Source organism: Seriola aureovittata, chromosome 1 (assembly GCF_021018895.1).
Source record: "Seriola aureovittata isolate HTS-2021-v1 ecotype China chromosome 1, ASM2101889v1, whole genome shotgun sequence".
In the NCBI taxonomy this organism is placed as follows: domain Eukaryota; kingdom Metazoa; phylum Chordata; class Actinopteri; order Carangiformes; family Carangidae; genus Seriola; species Seriola aureovittata.
The window spans coordinates 23,848,313-23,866,579 of NC_079364.1; the positions used below are offsets into that span (position 1 = coordinate 23,848,313).

General features: G+C 42.1%; 2 protein-coding genes across 2 annotated transcripts; both read left to right on the forward strand.

Moving 5' to 3' along the window:
- Positions 1-9,581: 9,581 nt before the first annotated feature.
- On the forward strand, positions 9,582-13,099 carry dhdh.1 (dihydrodiol dehydrogenase, tandem duplicate 1). The gene is made up of 7 exons (XM_056379389.1): positions 9,582-9,671; positions 9,800-9,911; positions 10,000-10,163; positions 10,693-10,945; positions 11,606-11,730; positions 11,911-12,061; positions 12,453-13,099. The coding sequence occupies exons 1-7, from the start codon at positions 9,582-9,584 to the stop codon at positions 12,560-12,562; spliced, it is 1,005 nt and encodes a 334-aa protein (XP_056235364.1). The 3' UTR covers positions 12,563-13,099.
- Positions 13,100-14,234: 1,135 nt separating this feature from the next.
- Positions 14,235-18,238, forward strand: dhdh.2 (dihydrodiol dehydrogenase, tandem duplicate 2). Its single transcript, XM_056371806.1, has 7 exons — positions 14,235-14,391; positions 15,291-15,402; positions 15,565-15,728; positions 16,173-16,425; positions 17,032-17,156; positions 17,435-17,585; positions 17,806-18,238. The coding sequence occupies exons 1-7, from the start codon at positions 14,302-14,304 to the stop codon at positions 17,913-17,915; spliced, it is 1,005 nt and encodes a 334-aa protein (XP_056227781.1). The 5' UTR covers positions 14,235-14,301; the 3' UTR covers positions 17,916-18,238.
- The last annotated feature ends 29 nt before the right edge of the window (positions 18,239-18,267 follow it).

Here is an 18,267-nt window from a genome sequence, read left to right on the forward strand (position 1 = left end):
GCTACTGGTGGGAGGGGAAAAAATGTGGCCCATTCATGTAATGGATTCCAAACTCATACCAAATGTGGTTGGAGCAAACCCAAAGACCTCATTAAGATAATCCTCTGAGGTGAGAGGCATCCAATTAAGTCCTTAACCATTTGAAAACAAACAAGCAAACAGGCATTCCTGCGGTGGCCATCTTATACTCTGAAGCATGCCTCAGATTTATAAACAAAATGCTTCTTGTCAACCAGGTAACAGATGGAACACACATGGTGAAAGAGTCAAAGCCAGCATTTCAATCATCCTCCTTATGTCAAGTGGCTTGTAATAGTATGTCATATCGCCCAGGAGAGCTGTTACATATACCAACACTGAGCGAAATCTGAATTAGCTGTGACTGTTAGACCTTCATACAATAGCAACCTGAAAGGCCTTTCAGTGAATGATTTTTTTTTTTCCTCTTATTATGGGACATAAAAATTCCCTGTCGCTGACCACTTCTGGTGTGCTTAAGAGTGAGAAATAGATCTTACCATAAGGCTTAAAGGACTGTTGAACAATCAGCAGCACATACACAAAGAGAGGGCTGTGGAGGGAGGAGGGAAGGGGAAGGGCTGTGGAGGGAGGAGACAGAACAATGAGAGGTGGGCGACGAGGGAGACCTGCAGAAAAATTAATTATGTTTAACACAATGGCTACATGGTCTAAATTCTAAAATACCTGTGTATTGATTGACATACCTTATTGACCACGTCTGGTCCTCTCTTGGCTGCTGTTGCAAAGGGCACTTTGAAATGATTTCTGTGCTTATGCCAATATGACTTCAGAAAGAATCAAGTCACATACCGCTGTAGGAGATGTGCAGATCATTCAGGCATTTGGTGATGCTGCTATTTTCTCATCCAGTGCCTGTCAGCACTGCAAAGTTAGAACGTTTATGTCTGTCTTTTCACAACAGAGAGCTACACATGCAAAAACTGACATGTGACTGGCTGAGGAACAAACAGAACAGACTTCATTCATTTAAGAATGCAACAAATTTGTTCCTTCCCAACCATCTCAACTCAGTATTGCAAAATTAAATCTGTTTTCTCTTGTTTTCTGTTCAGCTATGGACATGGTTTGGTTAGGTTTAGGCATGAAAAAAACTTGGTCCAGAGTTAAGAGAAGATCATGGTTTGGGTTAAAATTACCATTTTGTTAAACCTGCAAAAACGTTTTGGCCACTTCGGAGCAGCAGAACAAGTTCTGAACACAACATTGACTTATCACATTATAAGTTGACATGGCAAAACGGTTGCATTTTACATCTAACAGTTATGGAGAAACGCCATCATTCATTTTGAAGCTTTATTTCTGGCCATCTAGCATATGTAAACCCAAAAGGCTTACGCACTCTTCACTCTGAGATCTGTTTGAACTGACTCTTTGATTGTTGTCACATTGTCAATTGATTCATTGTAATTATAAAAAATATTGATTGCAGCCACTTTAAGGAAACAGTTAGCCCCAGCAGTGAGCTCACTTTTGCATCTGCCCATGTACTACAATCTTTCAGTCTGTATCAGTTGCAACAGCCAGCTGTGAAGCAGGTTTCATAGACGCTATAGAGTCTTTACATAACACGAAGGAAGCAGATGCTAATTTGTGAGATGACTCACTTTCATTAGCTGAAGTGGATCCTTTTGAGCTATTGTACCTTTGATGTTTCTTCCTTAGGTGTTTCACAGGGAATAATTTTTATATGCAAAATGTGCAAGATTTATATTGCATGTTAATTGTCTGTGTGTATATATGTAAGTGTGTAACCACATAGCTCACAGCAGTGGATTCACAGTTACAGTACAGTGCCAACTTCCCCAGAGCAAAACAGGAAAAAAACAAAAATCAACAAGAGGGAGGAGTGGGGAAAATTGTATTGTATGTGAATGTGTGTGTGTTTGTGCTTATATATGTGTGAAAGTGCCTCTTTGCCTGTGTCTTTGAGTTTGTGTATGTTTGCGTGCCAGGACGCAAAAGCTGTAAATATGTCAGTATGGGCAAAACTGTTTTGTATTTGATAAGAGGGATGAAGGAGGGGGTGAAGGAAAGAACCCCGAGCAGTGATTGTGTAAGAAGGAGGAGGTGAATGTGAAAGGGTTGTGCTGGGGAGAGAAAAAGACCTGTGAGGTGTTGGATGGAGTGATGGAGTGTGTCTGTATCCAGGGTGAGTGTAGTGTAGGTATGTGTGTGTGTGTGTTTCTGAAGAGTGAGAAGAAGAGACGAATAAACAGGGAGAGAAAGAGGCGGTGTTTTTGAACACCCATTTCTGCTCCTTTTCTAATCCTGGCACTGCCATTGGGATTAAAGGAGGCAGTTAAACGCTGAATATTTCATGATTATGTGTCAGCCGCAAAGAAATGTAGATAATTAACATGCTCCTTTCTGCTGGGATGATCATGAGTGTGAACAGTGTTGTTTTTCTAATTGACCTATAGTTTCCAGTTATCGCGTTCGCAGTTTCACCCGACTGACTGTTCCCCGCCCCCCGAACAGCGATCGTCCAATCATAGCTTAGCAAACGTAACTAGGTACAGCGAGTTAGGAGGCTCCATTAAGAGTAGTATTTGGTATTTGAAGAGTTTTGGATCTCTCTTTGAAAACCAAAAACACAAGCAAAAGTGTAAACAATGGACTGAAGTGCTCTAACATAAGTTGCAAATGTTAGCGTGTCCAGTTTGCGTTGCGGCTGTGGCTCAGGAGGTAGAGCGGGTTGTCAGCTAATTGGGAGGTCAGTGGTTCGATTCCCGGCTGAAGTGTCTCTGGGCAGGATACTGAACCCAAAATTGCTCCCCATGTATCATGGGTGTGTGAATGTGTGTCTATGGTGGAACAGCGCTATGTGAGTAAATGCGTGTCACGAGTTGTGACGTGTTTGCTGAGGTTTTTAAAAATGGTGGAGGCCATGGAAGTTGATTTTTCATTGGATGGTAAATGAATATTGTAATTCTGTGCAGTGCACACATCTGCTGTAAGAAAGGAGGACAAATATATCTTCCAGCACACTGCATTTTGACAAGCTCACACACATCACTGCTCCAAGCCAAATTATGTTTGATCAGCTAGTAATTACTGTGTCTGTGTAAGCAGTAACAGTAGCTACTTTTGAGTAATATAAGTAAAAACCATCATCTTTGTCATCTCATTTCTCATTCCCTCTGCATGGTGCTGAAATGCAGTCAACATTTTCTTGAAAGAAGAAAGAATGACCATATACATGACATGTAGAGACCACAAGCTCACAAGTTCCATTTGAAAGCAGTATACATTAGTTTGTGTGGTTTGTGGGTCCATTTTGCGACAGTGACTAAGGAGTTCAGCAAGCAGTCAATTCTTGTTTATGTATCTAGAGAAATGTTTACAAGTGCAAGCTTCAGATTTATTTTATTGCTTGAATTGGTAACTGCTCTGAAAAAGATAATTGCTGATGCTGCTGTCCACGCAGAAAATATGGTAAGGAACAATCAATACTGAACATGAAATTTGGTGCAGATGCTTTCATGTATTTTTCCAGGGTTTGGAGTGTTACATGTAGCCTATTTAGGAGAAACTGTGTTTGCTTTGTTAGATAGTGTGACTAACCAGCTGTATCCAATCAGTGTGTGGAATGACCTCGGTGAATCTTCTCAAACTGCATGGAGGGACGAGTTGCTGAGCCAATTCAATAATTCCCACAAAACACAGAGCTTGCACTCAAAGAGATCTCATAGAGGTGAAATTCACTTCCTAATCCCCTGCCAAAAACTGAGCTGAAAAATTAGAGAATTAGTTTTCCCCTGGTTCTATAATGGCTGGTAGTTAGTTGACTCTCCAAATAGGATCCTATGTTGTCTCTGGCTCTCCCTCTGTGGCTCCCCCACTGATGCTTCTTCCTCCCTCCTTCACCTCCCTCCAAAGCCACTAAATCACTCTGACTGTGGACAAGCATGCAGTTAATAAACCTAATAGCCAGCAGGGAAGTTGTAGCATTATGTGTGTGTGTGTGTGTGTGTGTGTGTGTGTGTGGGGGGGGGGGGGGGGGGGGGGGGGGGGGGGTCAGAGGAACCTGTGTACTATATCTATATATACAGTCTCTAGGCGGGAAAAAGCACCATATCTGATACTGATAGCAGTCTGGAGTGATAAATCCATCCTTTTTTTTTTTTGTTTTTATTTATCACAAATTTATGAAAACATCCTCCTATCACCAGAGTGGTGGAGCAGCTGTATACTGAATGTACAAAAATATTTCTCAGTGCTCATATTTAACAAAGATCCAAAGTGCTGTGGGCATGATTCATTATCATGATGCTCAAGGATGATGAGGCGTCAAAGCCAAAGCTGTATTTAGGTATGGATGTTCTGTGCTATGTCACGGCTGAGAGACTGGGTCACACAGTTTGATATGCAGGTGCACAGGAGCGCAGGGTTTCCTGCAGCAAACAGGCAGCTCTCTTGTCAGAGGTGTACCGAGGCATGACACGTAACGACACACACACACACACACACCCACACACACATCTCCCCTCTCGGCAGCCATCCGCCACAGGACAGCTGATAAAAATATCAGAAGCCCTATCAGGCAATTAAACAGGGAGATGCAGCGGAGTGTGTTGGCTGCTTAATGGCTTCGGCCTCCCTGCAGACGAGCCTGTGTGACTGGCCAACAGGGGGGATACAGACCACTGATGAAGTGGGAAATCAAAAGGTGGTTGAAGCAGTTACATCGGTCTCAGTGAACAGTTTTTCTGTCATGTGGTAGAAGAAGGAAATGTTTCTGTGAAAAAAAAAGGCTTAAACTGTGAACTTAAGTTAGAAATAATAATAGACTGATTAATTCAAAATGAATAATATCAATATGAATAAACACTTTTCTGTCACACTTTGTAAAAATTGTAAACCAATAAAAGTGTAATAGCTTGCTGTGAGGACTTTTTAATGATTCATCATTTATAAATACTCTAATAGTCGTGTTATTAATTGTTAATTTCTCATTTGTTAATTCCTGATTTATCACTAATTAGCCCTTTAATGAGAGCAACATTTGGATTGACAGGTTGTGAAAAATCTTTTTGGCTGGTGCTCAACCTCAAAAGCTTTGCATATTTACCTCCTTTTTAACTCTTTACAAATGGTTTGTAAATTGGAATTAGTGGGCTCATTAATAATAACTAATATTGTCAATTTGTCAGTAGCATAAAGGTTTGTAATAAAAACAACTTTTCAGTTAATTACAACTTATAAAACCCCTATAAAGAAGGCATGTATCGCCTTGTTTTATTTTGCTAGTTTCCTCTCTCATATCATGAACAGAGTCAAGTTACGAATCAGCTGCTAAGATTGCTGCTATCTTGGAATGGTGGGTAAATGGAGCCCCTTCTGTAGCGTGAACCTGTGAATGTTGGTCATCTACTCTGTACCCGACACCACTGTCTGATGTCCCTGGACAACCATACATCAGTTACATTACCTTGTTTCATTATCGCTTATTATATTGTCTAGGAAAACAATTGTAACCTGAGATTGCAGGGACTTGCATCTCAGCTGAATTCCTTGTGCAGGTAGACATCCTGACCCTGATGCTGCTTCTCCTCAGCACATGCAGAACGTAGTGGAGGTGATGGATCTACACTCCATAGTGGACATTCCTCAAACCCAAATGGACATTATCAGCTGGGTGGTATCTGACCCACGTCTTGGCTTCTGTCATGTCTACTACTCTCACCTCAGCAGGGGCTCTGTGATGGATTCCATATTGCCTCACACAATCTCAGGCAACACAACTTCTTGGTGATTTGCATGTGTGTGTGTGTGTGAGAGAGAGAGAGAGAGAGAGAGATACAATGAGAAAAAAGAGAGAATGTCTGTCCCATGTTTCCCAGATTCAGGCTGCTGTTAATGGACAGAGATAGCAGTGGAACAACAGCACTGGTAGACTAGACATCCTGCTTATCACTCAAACAGAAATAAACATTCATTATATATTCACATCTTTCGCGTCCATTAGATGCAAACATCTTTTATTTCAGCACATCTGTTGTGATGAAAACTCACCTGGGTGAACCTTGTATTTCTGCCTGCAACTTTGGCCTGGAGTAATAACTGGTATAACTTAGATAAGATTGCACCACAATGAGACATTGTAAGTGTCACATCAACGTAAATTTAGCTTAAAAGTTACCAAGTACGTTGGTTTGCAGATGTGAGGATTAGGTACCAGTGGCTGCTAGCTTATTCTATACTGACACATTAACAGTGCAAAATTTGGACCTTCAACAGGCAAGCAAGCATCAAGGACACAAATGAACAGTACTGAAAAGAAGAAATATTGACCATATAATAACCACCCACCTTTTGCCTTGTGTTTCTTCCCTGTCTGTGAGTGTTTTCAGCTATATCAAGGCGTATGGAGTGAAATCACCACACCATGGCTAATGTGGATTTGGCTGACGACGACCATGGAACTACACGGAGAGTGGGGTTGAGATGAAGAATGGTAACTTGTCATAATAGCGCTATGTGTGGCTGTGGTCACTCTACATCCCTCCCCATCAGCACTAACATCCAGATGAAGGGCTGCTAAGTCAGCTCTGGTCCAGCCTGCTCTTGCTCCAGCAGAGCTCAGCCTCCCAGAGTATGTGTGCTGCAGACAAAGATAGGACTCTCAAAGGGCCAGCACAATGCTGGGCGGCTCAAAGGCTCCCATTTCTGCTTGCTCCTCTCAGTCTCCCTCTATCACACTTCTAATGGAAAAAAAATAACCCGGCCCACACATCAGAACATGCTGTAGCATTGACAAAATGACTTATTACTCCTCGCTGCACACTTTCCTCTCCCTCCCTGGATTCATCAAGCTCCCAACCTCCTCTCAAAATGGCTGGCACCTCCTGGCATTTGTCTAGCCTGTCACCCTTCCTCTGCAGTGACCTTGAGTCAGAGATGGAGGAGTGGTGGTGCTCCAATAACTGCTGCAATACAGTTCCTCTCCCCCACATAAAAAAAAAAAAAAAAAAAACACAGCAGCAAGATGGCTCTCGCTTACACTGACAGCTGTGGGGTGGGGGGGGCTCTGCATATCCACATCAATCAAAATAGGATTAGGGTGCCTCTCTCTGGTCCTTTTTATTTCCCATTAACTTAAAGTTGCTGATGAAATACGGAGCTGTTACATGGTAACTGGGGTTGCAGAGCCACATTGGAGCTTCTACTGTCCTCACTAATTACATTTAAAAAAGTTAAGCAACATCAATATTTTTTCCAAAAAGTTGTTATTTTTTCAAATATTGGCATGATCAGTAACACAATTTGAGTTTAGAGGCTTTTCTGTAACACTGCCATTGCCATTGTCAATGACAAAGAGGGGCAAAGTCTTTGTGACAGCAAGATACACAGATGAAATGATGTGACAATGTGTGAAACAAAACTGTCTGCTGTGATCAACCACCTTCACAGGCAAAATGATCCACCCCCTCCAAGGAAACTGTTGTGACTGGTCACGTGACCCATCCAATGCCACTCTTCCACACCCCGGTGGAATAGGGACACAGACAAGAGATGATGCATGAATTCTTAATCAAATAAAGATATTTATAAGTGATAGGAGTGGAAGGCAATCGTCCTGGCCATGCTGAATTAATGAGGCGCTGGCTTCCTTCCGCATGCCAAGTTTCTGAATGACTCGGCTCATCACCGCTCACTTTCTGGAGCCATCTTCACCACCCCCCTCTAACCCTGGGCCAGGTTCAACAGCCTCAAAATCCCAAGGACCCAAATTCCACCCCTATGCTGGCCACTGTTCAGCTGCTCATCATTAAAACTGAAAGTTTACAGGCTTGTTCTCCTTGCGACCTTGAGCTCACACAGAGAAGAGTGGCTTTCAGCAGGAAATGTTGAGGTTTTAGTTTCCGATGAAAAGTAGGCATCCGTGGCGCAGCTTTGGGTGAGAGCGGTGGGGTCCCAGTGCACGGCTGTCAGGTGACCCTGTCCGAGCCCTGTCCAGAACACCCTTCTCTGACCACCTGAGCCTCTGTGCTGTGTGTGCCCGTCTGCTGGCAGTTGAGTCAGGCAGCACAGAACCAATCCACTGCTTCACACCAATTCAAAATCCAGTTGCACTTGCCCTGTCAGGTTACACCTCCTCCTTCACACTTCTACCTCTCTTCGCTGATGTCACCGTGTAGCTCCTGTCAGAGAGATACTGCTGTATCCTTTCCCCCAAAAAAAGTGCAGAAAAAAAAAATACTTAGGAGTTGGGCATTCCCATGGCAACCAGGTCCTGTGGTATAGGCAGGGATATCAGGCCAAGCCCAATGCCATTTGCATACAAATTGCCCAGCTGGTACCTTGTTGTTATGACAACGGCACACAGCTCCCAGAATTCATTTGGAAGTGAAATACAAAAGGAAAGCAGCCAGCGAGGAGAGTCATTGATAAAATTCCTTCTCTTCTATAATGAATCATGTAAATCCACTCTCCATACAGATCCTGCAGGAAATGAGAGAAAAAATATTATATACTCAAGACTGTTATTTTTGGACAAGATAATGAGTGAATGTAGGTCACACTGATTTCAATATTAAATGTAACTACAATACATTTTTACTGCAGAAAAGAATCTTTCAAATTTGATACCTTATTTTCAAACTATGTAACAATGCTGACATGAAAATCCTTGCTTTGTCTTTTCAAACTGGCCCAGAAATTTTATCTGACCTCTGGCAGATACTTTCCAAAGTGCCTCTATCTCCTTTCTTCTTGGTTCACCTGATTTTGCAAACCTTTATATAATTCCTTACAATGAGCCATGCCAAATCCTCAGAGCTTGAGAGAGAAAGTAAACTCCGCTGACAACACAGTGTCCTCTACTGGCAGCATGTGGCAGGGAGTTTACACAACCGCCTGTCTGGCTAAACGGATAATATTTTGCTCAAGGGCAACTGAGCTGATGCTTTTCCATAGTCATCCTGGCTCAGCTTACCGGCCAGTTAAATTGCCCTGCTGTGGGCTCCATGAGCATTCTGTGAACCCAGCATATCTATTTATCCCAGCAACCTCCACAAGACTCTGGTTTAATCATTGGCTTCTGTGCGGCAGTCAAACCATCGCAGGCTAATCAGTGTCTCCCTCTCTCTCTCAGCACAAAACAAAGCTGCTCCTGGTTCTAATACTTGACCGGTACTGCAGCCGAAGAGTGCTGATCTTAGGGCAAGGTGAACCCTCACCCCGGCCTGTACACATTAAACTGTGCAATGTCTTTTCCCCCTCTGTGTGTTAATGATGGGAGAGAGCCCCAATGATAGTCCTGTTACACATTGTTAGAACCAACTGGAGCAAACCACTTCGGCCCGGACTGAAAGGCCTGTATCAGCAACAACCCAACAAGGGAAGAAAGGTGACACACCCTGCCTCCCCAGCATATAAATGCAGGAGCCTTCTCCCTGATGTGTTGCTGGTGCTAAGGCATGACAGTTTAGTACGTTTCTTCTCCTGAACCTTTGCCAAGGTCACAACTCGCCACCGGCCTCAGATCTTTACCGAAGCGTCATCCCGTTCACTTGTCGCTTAACATCCAATTCAACATGGCAACCCGATGGGGACTCTGCGGTGCCGGGAAGATCAGTCATGACTTCAGCGTGGCCATGAAGACTCTGCCTCCTGCAGATCACCAGGTACTCTGTGCAAAACAAGCTCACTACATCTTCATTGTCACACAAGATGTCTCTCTTTGCGGTAAACACAACTGCTGACAGAGCAACACTGTGATGAATGTCTGTGTGTTTTTCTCTCCTATGTACAGATAGGAGTCATTGCATCAAGGAGCTTGGAGCGCGCCAAAGACTTTGCCAAGAAGCATGGTATTCCTAAGGCTTACGGCAGTTACGAGGAGCTGGCCAACGACCCAGACATAGGTGAGTTAAGAACAAGGAACAGCCTGGCTGCAAAGGCAGAGAGAATGGTGTGTTGGCGTTACTGTTTGGAACATGTGTGTCCTCACAGACATTGTGTACCTGGGAGTGTTGCACACGGAGCACTGGAGAGTTGGTCTGCTGTTCCTCAAGGCTGGAAAGAACGTGTTGTGTGAGAAACCTTTCGCTATGAACTCTAGACAGGTGAAAGACCTCGTCGCTGCCGCCAAGAAAAACAACGTCTTCCTGATGGAGGTAAGGTTTAGAGGTTACAGTCATTTGCTTAGTGGCCATTTGCTGGCCATAGGAGTAGCTGCTGTAGGTCCGAGAAGAAGAGTTTGGGTTTGGCTACGAAAACTGGAAGGTAAAAGTTTTGTATCTTGTGAAATTTAATGCAAATGTATTAAAATGCAGAAAAAGCGTTTGAATGTTGTTGCTATTAGGTTATCTAATAATCAGTATGTGAGGCTGTGAAGCCAAAATAACTGCCCCAAACGTCATCCTGAATCTTAAAGCAGCAGTTTGACATTTTGGTAAACACTTACTTACTTCCTTGCTGGGAGCTGGATCAGAAGTCATGCACAAAGCAAAACCTTGAATGTCCTGGGATGTTTCTGGCTCATGGTACAGGAAAACATCTTGTCATGTTATGTTTGACCAGCACATCTGCCACAGTACTCATACACAAAGTGGAGAACTGTGATAATAAACTGCTGCTCATGTGCAACTCCACTTTAAACTGTGGTGCACAGTGGTGCAATGTTATCACCTCTGTCCCTGTCAGGCCATCTGGTCCCGCTGTTTCCCTGTTCACGCTGAGGTGCGCAGGCTGCTGGCGGAGGAGGCGGTAGGGGAGGTGAAGCTGGTAAAGGCCTACTTCGGCTCCCCCCAGCTCCACATCCCCCGCTCGGTGGAGAAGGAGCTGGGCGGAGGAGCACTGCTGGATATCGGCGTGTACTGCCTGCAGTTTGTGCTGATGGTGTTTAACGGAGAGAGGCCAGAGTCCATCCAGGCCACAGGGGTGCTGCTTGACTCAGGTATGATTCAGCACACAAGTCACGCAGCAGCGGTGCGATATAGATTAATATCATTAAACACATAGCATGAATCAGTGATCATAAACTGGCCGTTTAAACTATTCACCATTAAAGAAAAACAGGAAGAAAAGAAGGACTTCTTGTGTAACGCAAGAGAAAGTTAGGCAGAAAATCACATTTTTAAATGAACTGTCCAAAATGTAAACACCTCGGGGAAGAATTCATCACACAGCAAATCCCACACTTATCTTTAAAATGTCAGACTAATCCAAATCCTCCATGGAGAATACAGTAATACTGTAAAACTGGCAGGGGAATATGTAACTGAATGTCTCACAACAAGTTATCCTTCAATGTGGGGCAATCACACCATACATATAATGAACATTTCCTTATCTTTTACTGACCTTTATGCAACATATTTGATAATTTAATCAATATACAAAAAAATCATAGTGCATATTTGTGATTCTCTTTTTTTTTTTTTTAATCAAAAAGTCATGCAAGCAAAACTGAATAGACCTGAACTGACCTCACTGACGTGTGCTGATAAAAATGTCCTGAAGTGAACTGAACTTAAAAATGGAACCTGAATAGGAATTTAAAAGATATCATTCACTTCCCTTCACTGGTTATACAGAGATTTCCTTTTTTTGGCAGGAGTGGATGAATCAGTGGTTGTGGTGATGAAGTTCTCCAGGAAGAAGATGGCCTTCTGTTCCTTTTCAATTTCTGCACAACTTCCAAACGATGCTGTCATCAGCGGCACTAAAGGCTCCGTTAAAGTACGCTTTGCTAGTCCTGTACAGGAGCGTTTTACTTGAATAAGAAATGATTGAGACGTGCAAACACTGAGATAACCCATAATTACTTTCATGTTTAATTAAATAGAAGTATTTCAGACAAACTCATACCTACTGCATCGGATGATTTATGAGTTGAGTGATTTTCTTTTTGCCCTCCAGGTTCTAGGCCCCATGCACTGCCCTACCACACTAGTGGTGAACGACAAGGAGATGGAGTACCCTCTGCCTGAACCATGCCTCCCTCTGAATTTCACCAACAGCACCGGGCTTCGCTACGAGGCAGAGGAAGTGAGGCAGTGCCTGCTTAAGGGTAGGTCATGATAAAAGGAAAGTGTATTTGTCTTCAAATAGATGAAATAGTTTGAACGGCTCGAATCACTGCTTCAAAGGTAAGGTGAGTTTGAAGGAAGACGCTGCAATTCAGTGAAACCGTTGCGTTCCTGGAGCTTGACATAGCTCCGGGAATGCATCAGACTGATTCAGAATCCGCTGTTATCAGTCCTTGGAAAGTCCTCTAGCTTATATAGCATTACACTCCTATTGTGTTTTTGCTTCCTATTTTAATTTACATAATCTTTACATCTTTGCTTTGACATAATTTATGCGTCATTGTGAATATGTGCATAATTTAACCGTGCTTATAAACAGAAGTGTCTTTGTGACGTGTCTGATTTTCCTGTTAAACTCCTCTTCATCCACAGGACTTAAGGAGAGCCCACGGATGCCTCTGGCAGAGTCTGTCTTGCTGACAGAGATCATGGATGAAATCAGGAAACAGGTGGGAGTTGTCTTCAGCCAGGACAGCCAGTGACATCACTCCAAAGCCGAGCTGTTTCACCTGACCTAAACCTACTCGGATGGAACGGAGGAAGCTGCTCGGGGCAGGCTTTGGATCTTTGGCATAAGCAGCTCACTCATGGCACTGTGTGGCAAAGCCTGAGCAGACGCAGTGCCATTGAGAGTAACATTTTCAACTGCTACTGAGTTACAGATACAGCCAGCAAATTATTGGAACATGTACATCTGTTATTACAGAGTTTGTTCTCTCTATATTCTTTTTTATCATATAGATACACCCATGATAACTCCAAACACAGTTATTGTACCTCAGAGTCACAATATAAAGTCACCTTGTAGATTCTTAAATCTCGGCTTGAAAACATATTTTAAACCAAACAAATCACAATGTAAACAAACCGAGCAACCATCATGTAATCAAGTCCTAGGCCCTTTAAAGACAAACCCAGCTGTCACTGTGGGGCGTGTGAAGCGTGTGATTGATGAATCCAATAAAGGACTGATTGTGAAAGCCATGTTTCATTTCAAATATCATCCGCTGGAGAGGAGAAGAGACTTCGAGTGGCACATTTGAATCAAAGTGTTCTGTCATGTCTGACCCTTGCAGCGGTTTACAAATAGATTCATGCTCTCTCCGTACAGAAATAGGTTGCACTGTCTGCTTTTCAAGGTTAGGACAGAGAAAGGCCTTGATGAGTCAGCAAAGAGCACGGCTCATTTAATACTTGTTCTCAACCTTTTGGGCTCATTGGCTGTCTCACTGATACACGATGCAGCCCATGAATGCAAAAATGTCACATTTTGATGATGTTGATTAATTTGCTATTCATTAACTACTTGACTACTTTCACATAATTATTTCTTTCTATACATATCACACAGCCTAACCACATGAAGTTGAATAAATCAACCTCCCAGTTTCAAGCCATGATAAATATCAGCCCTAACAAAATATCCCTGTGCGTGTCAGCTCTTACCTGCACCGAAGGGACTATTTTGTAGTTGACCTCTGACCTTAAACCACTCTTGGTGATTACATTCACAAAAACAAATCCATCCTGAATCAAAAGTAATACAAGAGATGCAGTGGAAAGTGAATATCAATAATAGCTTTTAATTTTGTTGTACAGTTTGCACAATATAATATACAATGACATAATACTTTATGGTGAAAAAAAAATGAACCCACTATTAGTAGAATTCAAACTGTGAATAAAACGCAGACAAGTGAAAATATATAATAGACAATAGTTTATAGATAGATTATTTTTTCACACTATTAATCAGTGGTGAAAATAAAATACAAAGTAAGGTTAAAGGCAAATCGTCAAATAGTAAAGAGTAGATTTTAAAAATTAATAAATCATTTAAAATAATGAGTACAATAATCAAAAGGGTTGAAATATGTAAAAGGCTGTCATGATTAGAGGCAGGGAGCTTCCCACAATGCAGGAGGAAGAGATCAGACAACGTATTTTGGTCTAATGATCACTATCTGGAGGTCACGTTTTCGCTCTGTAAACAACAAATCATCACCATCCTGTTATTTTTGTGCAACGTCACACACTGAAAACTAAACTAATACTGTATCTCCACCTTGTGTCAGATTGCAGCCACTGTCATTAAACCCATTCTGTCCGAACGGATCCGCCTGCAGGCTGCGTAAGTTATAGTCCCGCCCACTTTTAGAGCCACGCCCCTCTGCTGCAGTCCGTAGGCAGACGCCTCTCATTCTTTCATTCCTCTTCCAATATGGCAACCAGGTGGGGAATCTGCGGCGCCGGGAGGATCAGTCATGATTTCACTGTGGCCTTGAAAACTCTGCCCACTGAAGACCATCAGGTATCAGTATCGGCAGGTGTGATAGTGTAGACACAAATACACGATTGTGTTCATAACTCAGGACTCAGCGAGGCTCCTCCGTGAGGACTGTCCGTCTGATGTTCCTGCTGATTTAAAGTCAAAAACCTGTAACGAAATAAATTAAATACACATATTCTTGTGCATCTGAAACCTGCAGTTTCAGCGAGCAGAAAGCTACGTCCAAAATGTCATTGGGCTTGTGTACATTGTAAGCCACGTTTCCTATACTTTACTTTTCTTTTTTCATACCGTAAAACAGGCACTAAATGCGCATCAAAGATTTCTTTCTCTGTCCACAATCCAGTAATTACGGTATGTGTGCAGATGTCGTTTTTTAAGTATATATTTTAATCTAAATTATTTTATTTTTTATTATTCTCTATCTTAATAATCATAATTTTCTAATCTCAGCAATAATTAAACCAAGGCAAACACTCGAACCAAGCCTCAGATAATACAAAAGTATAATAAAAAACTGCAGCATTGAAAACTAAAAGGCTAAAATTAAATCTAGAGACTCTCATGCTCCAAAATGAATGTGAGTGGGAGACTGTTATTCTGGAAAGCAAGAGCTAATTAATTAATTTAGCAATGTTTGCCTGCATCCATTCACCAAAGGCTGAGAAAAGCAGAGTTCTTAACTAACAGGAGATTAGATGTTTTATTGGACTATGCGGGAAAATGTGATAAGCCTTATTACATGGCCTTATTAAATGAGGCAATAATGCGTCCATATACTTCGGGAGACATCAGAATTAAGCCTTTATATCAGCATTGGAGTATACACTGCTGCAACATAGATTGTGGTGGGTCTTTTTATTAGAGTGAGGGCAGAGCAACTTGTTGCAATAAATAATGATATGAAACTTTATTCACAGGTTGTGGCCGTAGCAGCTCGCAAGTTAGAGGGTGCACAGGAGTTTGCCAGAAAGCACAGCATCTCTCAAGCATATGGCAGCTATGAGGAGCTGGCCAGAGATCCAAACATTGGTCAGTTTTTTTGTCCTTCCACGGTCAAATTTGATTGGTTGATGGCTCTTTGCGTTTGTTATTTCTAACCCTAACCCTCTGGTGAATCTCCGCTAATTTCCAGTTCAGTGTCAGTGTCTTCCTACAGGACGTTCTCTGATCTGTGTGTTTACATGTGTGCAGATGTGGTGTATGTTGGAGTTATCCACCCCTTCCATCTGAGCACTTGTCTGCTCTTTACGAACGCCAAGAAGAATGTGCTGTGTGAGAAGCCGCTGGCCATGAACTCCAGGGAGGTGCAGGAGATCCTGGCCTCTGCCAAGAAGAACGACGTCTTCCTCATGGAGGTATGGATTGAGCAGAGCAAAAAGAAAAACATCTATTTTCTTTTTCTCCAGTTCTCACCTGCAGCATCATTGGACAATGAAGTTCACATTTGATCAAATGCATTACATACTTTACACTCTGAGCAAGATGATTTCAGGGATTTTTCTTTTAATAAGCCTACAATTCTTGCTTCTGTCTGTCAAAATATAAAGTATTACTTGTGTTAATCATATTTAACTAAAACATTTTTTTCATTATGATTTCACCAGTTAGCGGGGTCACAAGTCAGAAAAACGACCAAGTAACAATATCTTAGAAGACCTTGAAATGAGCGTGCAAACCCTCATTAATAATTTTAAACTTATTTTGAGTTGATTTGTGAAACTTGTAAGTCACTAAATAACCAAACCCTAGCTCATTTTTAAAATGTGACTGTATGAACTGCTTCTTTTCCTTTGCTCCAGGCTGTCTGGACCCGTTTTTTCCCAGCCTCTGTTGAGATCAGAAGGCTTCTGGCCCAGGGGGAGGTGGGTGATTTGAAGATGGTCAGAACGGAGTTTGGCGTGCCATTGATGCACGTACCAAGAGCGATGCAGAAGGAGCTGGGTGGAGGAGCAATACTAGATATTGGCATCTACTGCCTGCAGTTCATATGCATGGTGTATGATGGAGAGAAGCCAGAGTGCATACAAGCCACTGGAATCTGCATGGATACGGGTAAGTAAAACCCAGGCCACAGGCATCTCATAGATATTTTTCCAAAGCAACTGACAGCTTACCAGTCAGTTAGCATGAGAGGAAGTGTTGCACTTACTCAATAATATAGCGTACCGAATCGGTGATGTAAGTTCACCAGCTATGGTGAAAATATGTGGTTCATTCTGGACTTCCCTCACTGTGACATGTTTACCAAAAAAGTATTTTGCTCACATGGTGTCAGTCTCAGGAGTAAAGAAAGAAACCTGTTGTGATTACCGACTCACGGGTTGACAGTGATTCATTGACCTCACTTGCAGCTGCTTATGTATTAACAGATTGGAGTTTTTGAGTTTGAGCTTGTAAAGTTCTTGCTCCAGCTTTTGTGCCAGTATGATCCCTAATCTATAATAATTAAGAGAGTGCGTGTACCTGTGTGATAAGACTTGAGATCTTATCTCTGCCACTTCTTTTATGAAACAATAAAGTTTTTTTTATTCTTTTTCAGTATAAAATGCAGTAGAAATTACTCCCTTCATGTTGCATTTTAATTCATGTCACGAAATTCATGTATGTGATTTTATTATCTCTGTCAAATGTGCATCATATATTTGTATGTTGTTACAGGAGTGGATGAGACTGTGGTTGTCACTCTGAAGTTCTCCAAGAACAGAATGGCTGTGTTTTCCTGCTCTTCAGTTGTACAGCTGCCCAATGATGCCATTATTGTAGGCACAAAGGGCACAATTAAGGTGGGTCATCACAGCTAGGCCGCTTTTTCAAATAAAATTCAAACAGTCTGAAATGCAATACCAATTTGCACTGTGCACACTGGCATCTTCAGAATACAATTGAAAGTTAGTAAGTGAACCGAGGTCATCTATGAAGAAATTTAGGAAGGAAATTAGGAAATTGGTGTTGTGAAAAAAAAAAAAAAAAAAGTGCTTTGTGTAACACAAAGAGGGAGAAGTGTATCTACTGCACACATTGTATGTACTGTATATGCTGTAATTATATATTTTTCTTTCAGGTCCCTGCCCACATGTGGTGCCCCACATCATTGGAGGTGAATGGAAAGGGGACTCAGTACCCAGTGCCTGAACCCTATTTGCCTCTCAACTTCCTCAACAGCACAGGGATGCGTTATGAAGCAGAGGAGGTTCGCCAGTGTTTGCTCAAAGGTATGGTGATGTTTTACTCTGTATCCTTTGTAATAGAGAAATTAATTCATGTATTAACACAATATCTAAAACATGTACAATGTGTTGTGACACTTATATACACTTTCAACACAAGGTGGCATCAGAGACGCTAAACTCATAACGGCCATGTACTCTTGTTTGTACATGTAGACCTGACAGTACACTGTGTACGTGCTCACACTATGTCTGTTCCACATAGGGCTGAAGGAGAGTGCAGTTATGTCTCATGCTGACTCTCGTCTGCTGGCTGAGTTGGAGGATGAGATTCGAAAGCAGGTGGGGGTGGTGTACAGCCAGGACCGCCAATGAGTGCTTAACATATCCTCAAGATTGTGATTCCCTGCAGTGCAACAAGTTTAGAATAGACACTAATTTGCTCTTATTTTTACAAGTGATACACTGGATTACATTCATACACTACCAGCAGTTAATGCAAGATGTTGTGATCTTGATGAAGAAAGTTCATTTTTTAGAGTGAACTTCTATTTGTCATTGTGGCTGACCATGGTGAGCTCTAGTAGGGTTCATGTTTTCAGATAAAGAAGCTCATCATAAACCTATCCACAACCTCACTGGATCATTTGGGTCTAACCTCACAATAAAACACTGAAATGTTTGCCTATTCATAAAAAGATTCTCAGTATCTTTGTGATTATGCTTT

What these genes read in the sequence shown, in the direction of transcription:
- dhdh.1 (XM_056379389.1), top strand. Translation starts at nt 9,582, where the DNA reads ATGGCAACCCGATGGGGACTCTGCGGTGCCGGGAAGATCAGTCATGAC. An exon ending in ACAACGTCTTCCTGATGGAG is followed by an intron (nt 10,164 to 10,692) that starts GTAAGGTTTAGA and finishes TGTCCCTGTCAG; the next exon opens with GCCATCTGGTCCCGCTGTTT. An exon ending in AGGGGTGCTGCTTGACTCAG is followed by an intron (nt 10,946 to 11,605) that starts GTATGATTCAGC and finishes TTTTTTTGGCAG; the next exon opens with GAGTGGATGAATCAGTGGTT.
- dhdh.2 (XM_056371806.1), top strand. Translation starts at nt 14,302, where the DNA reads ATGGCAACCAGGTGGGGAATCTGCGGCGCCGGGAGGATCAGTCATGAT. An exon ending in ACGACGTCTTCCTCATGGAG is followed by an intron (nt 15,729 to 16,172) that starts GTATGGATTGAG and finishes CCTTTGCTCCAG; the next exon opens with GCTGTCTGGACCCGTTTTTT. An exon ending in TGGAATCTGCATGGATACGG is followed by an intron (nt 16,426 to 17,031) that starts GTAAGTAAAACC and finishes ATGTTGTTACAG; the next exon opens with GAGTGGATGAGACTGTGGTT.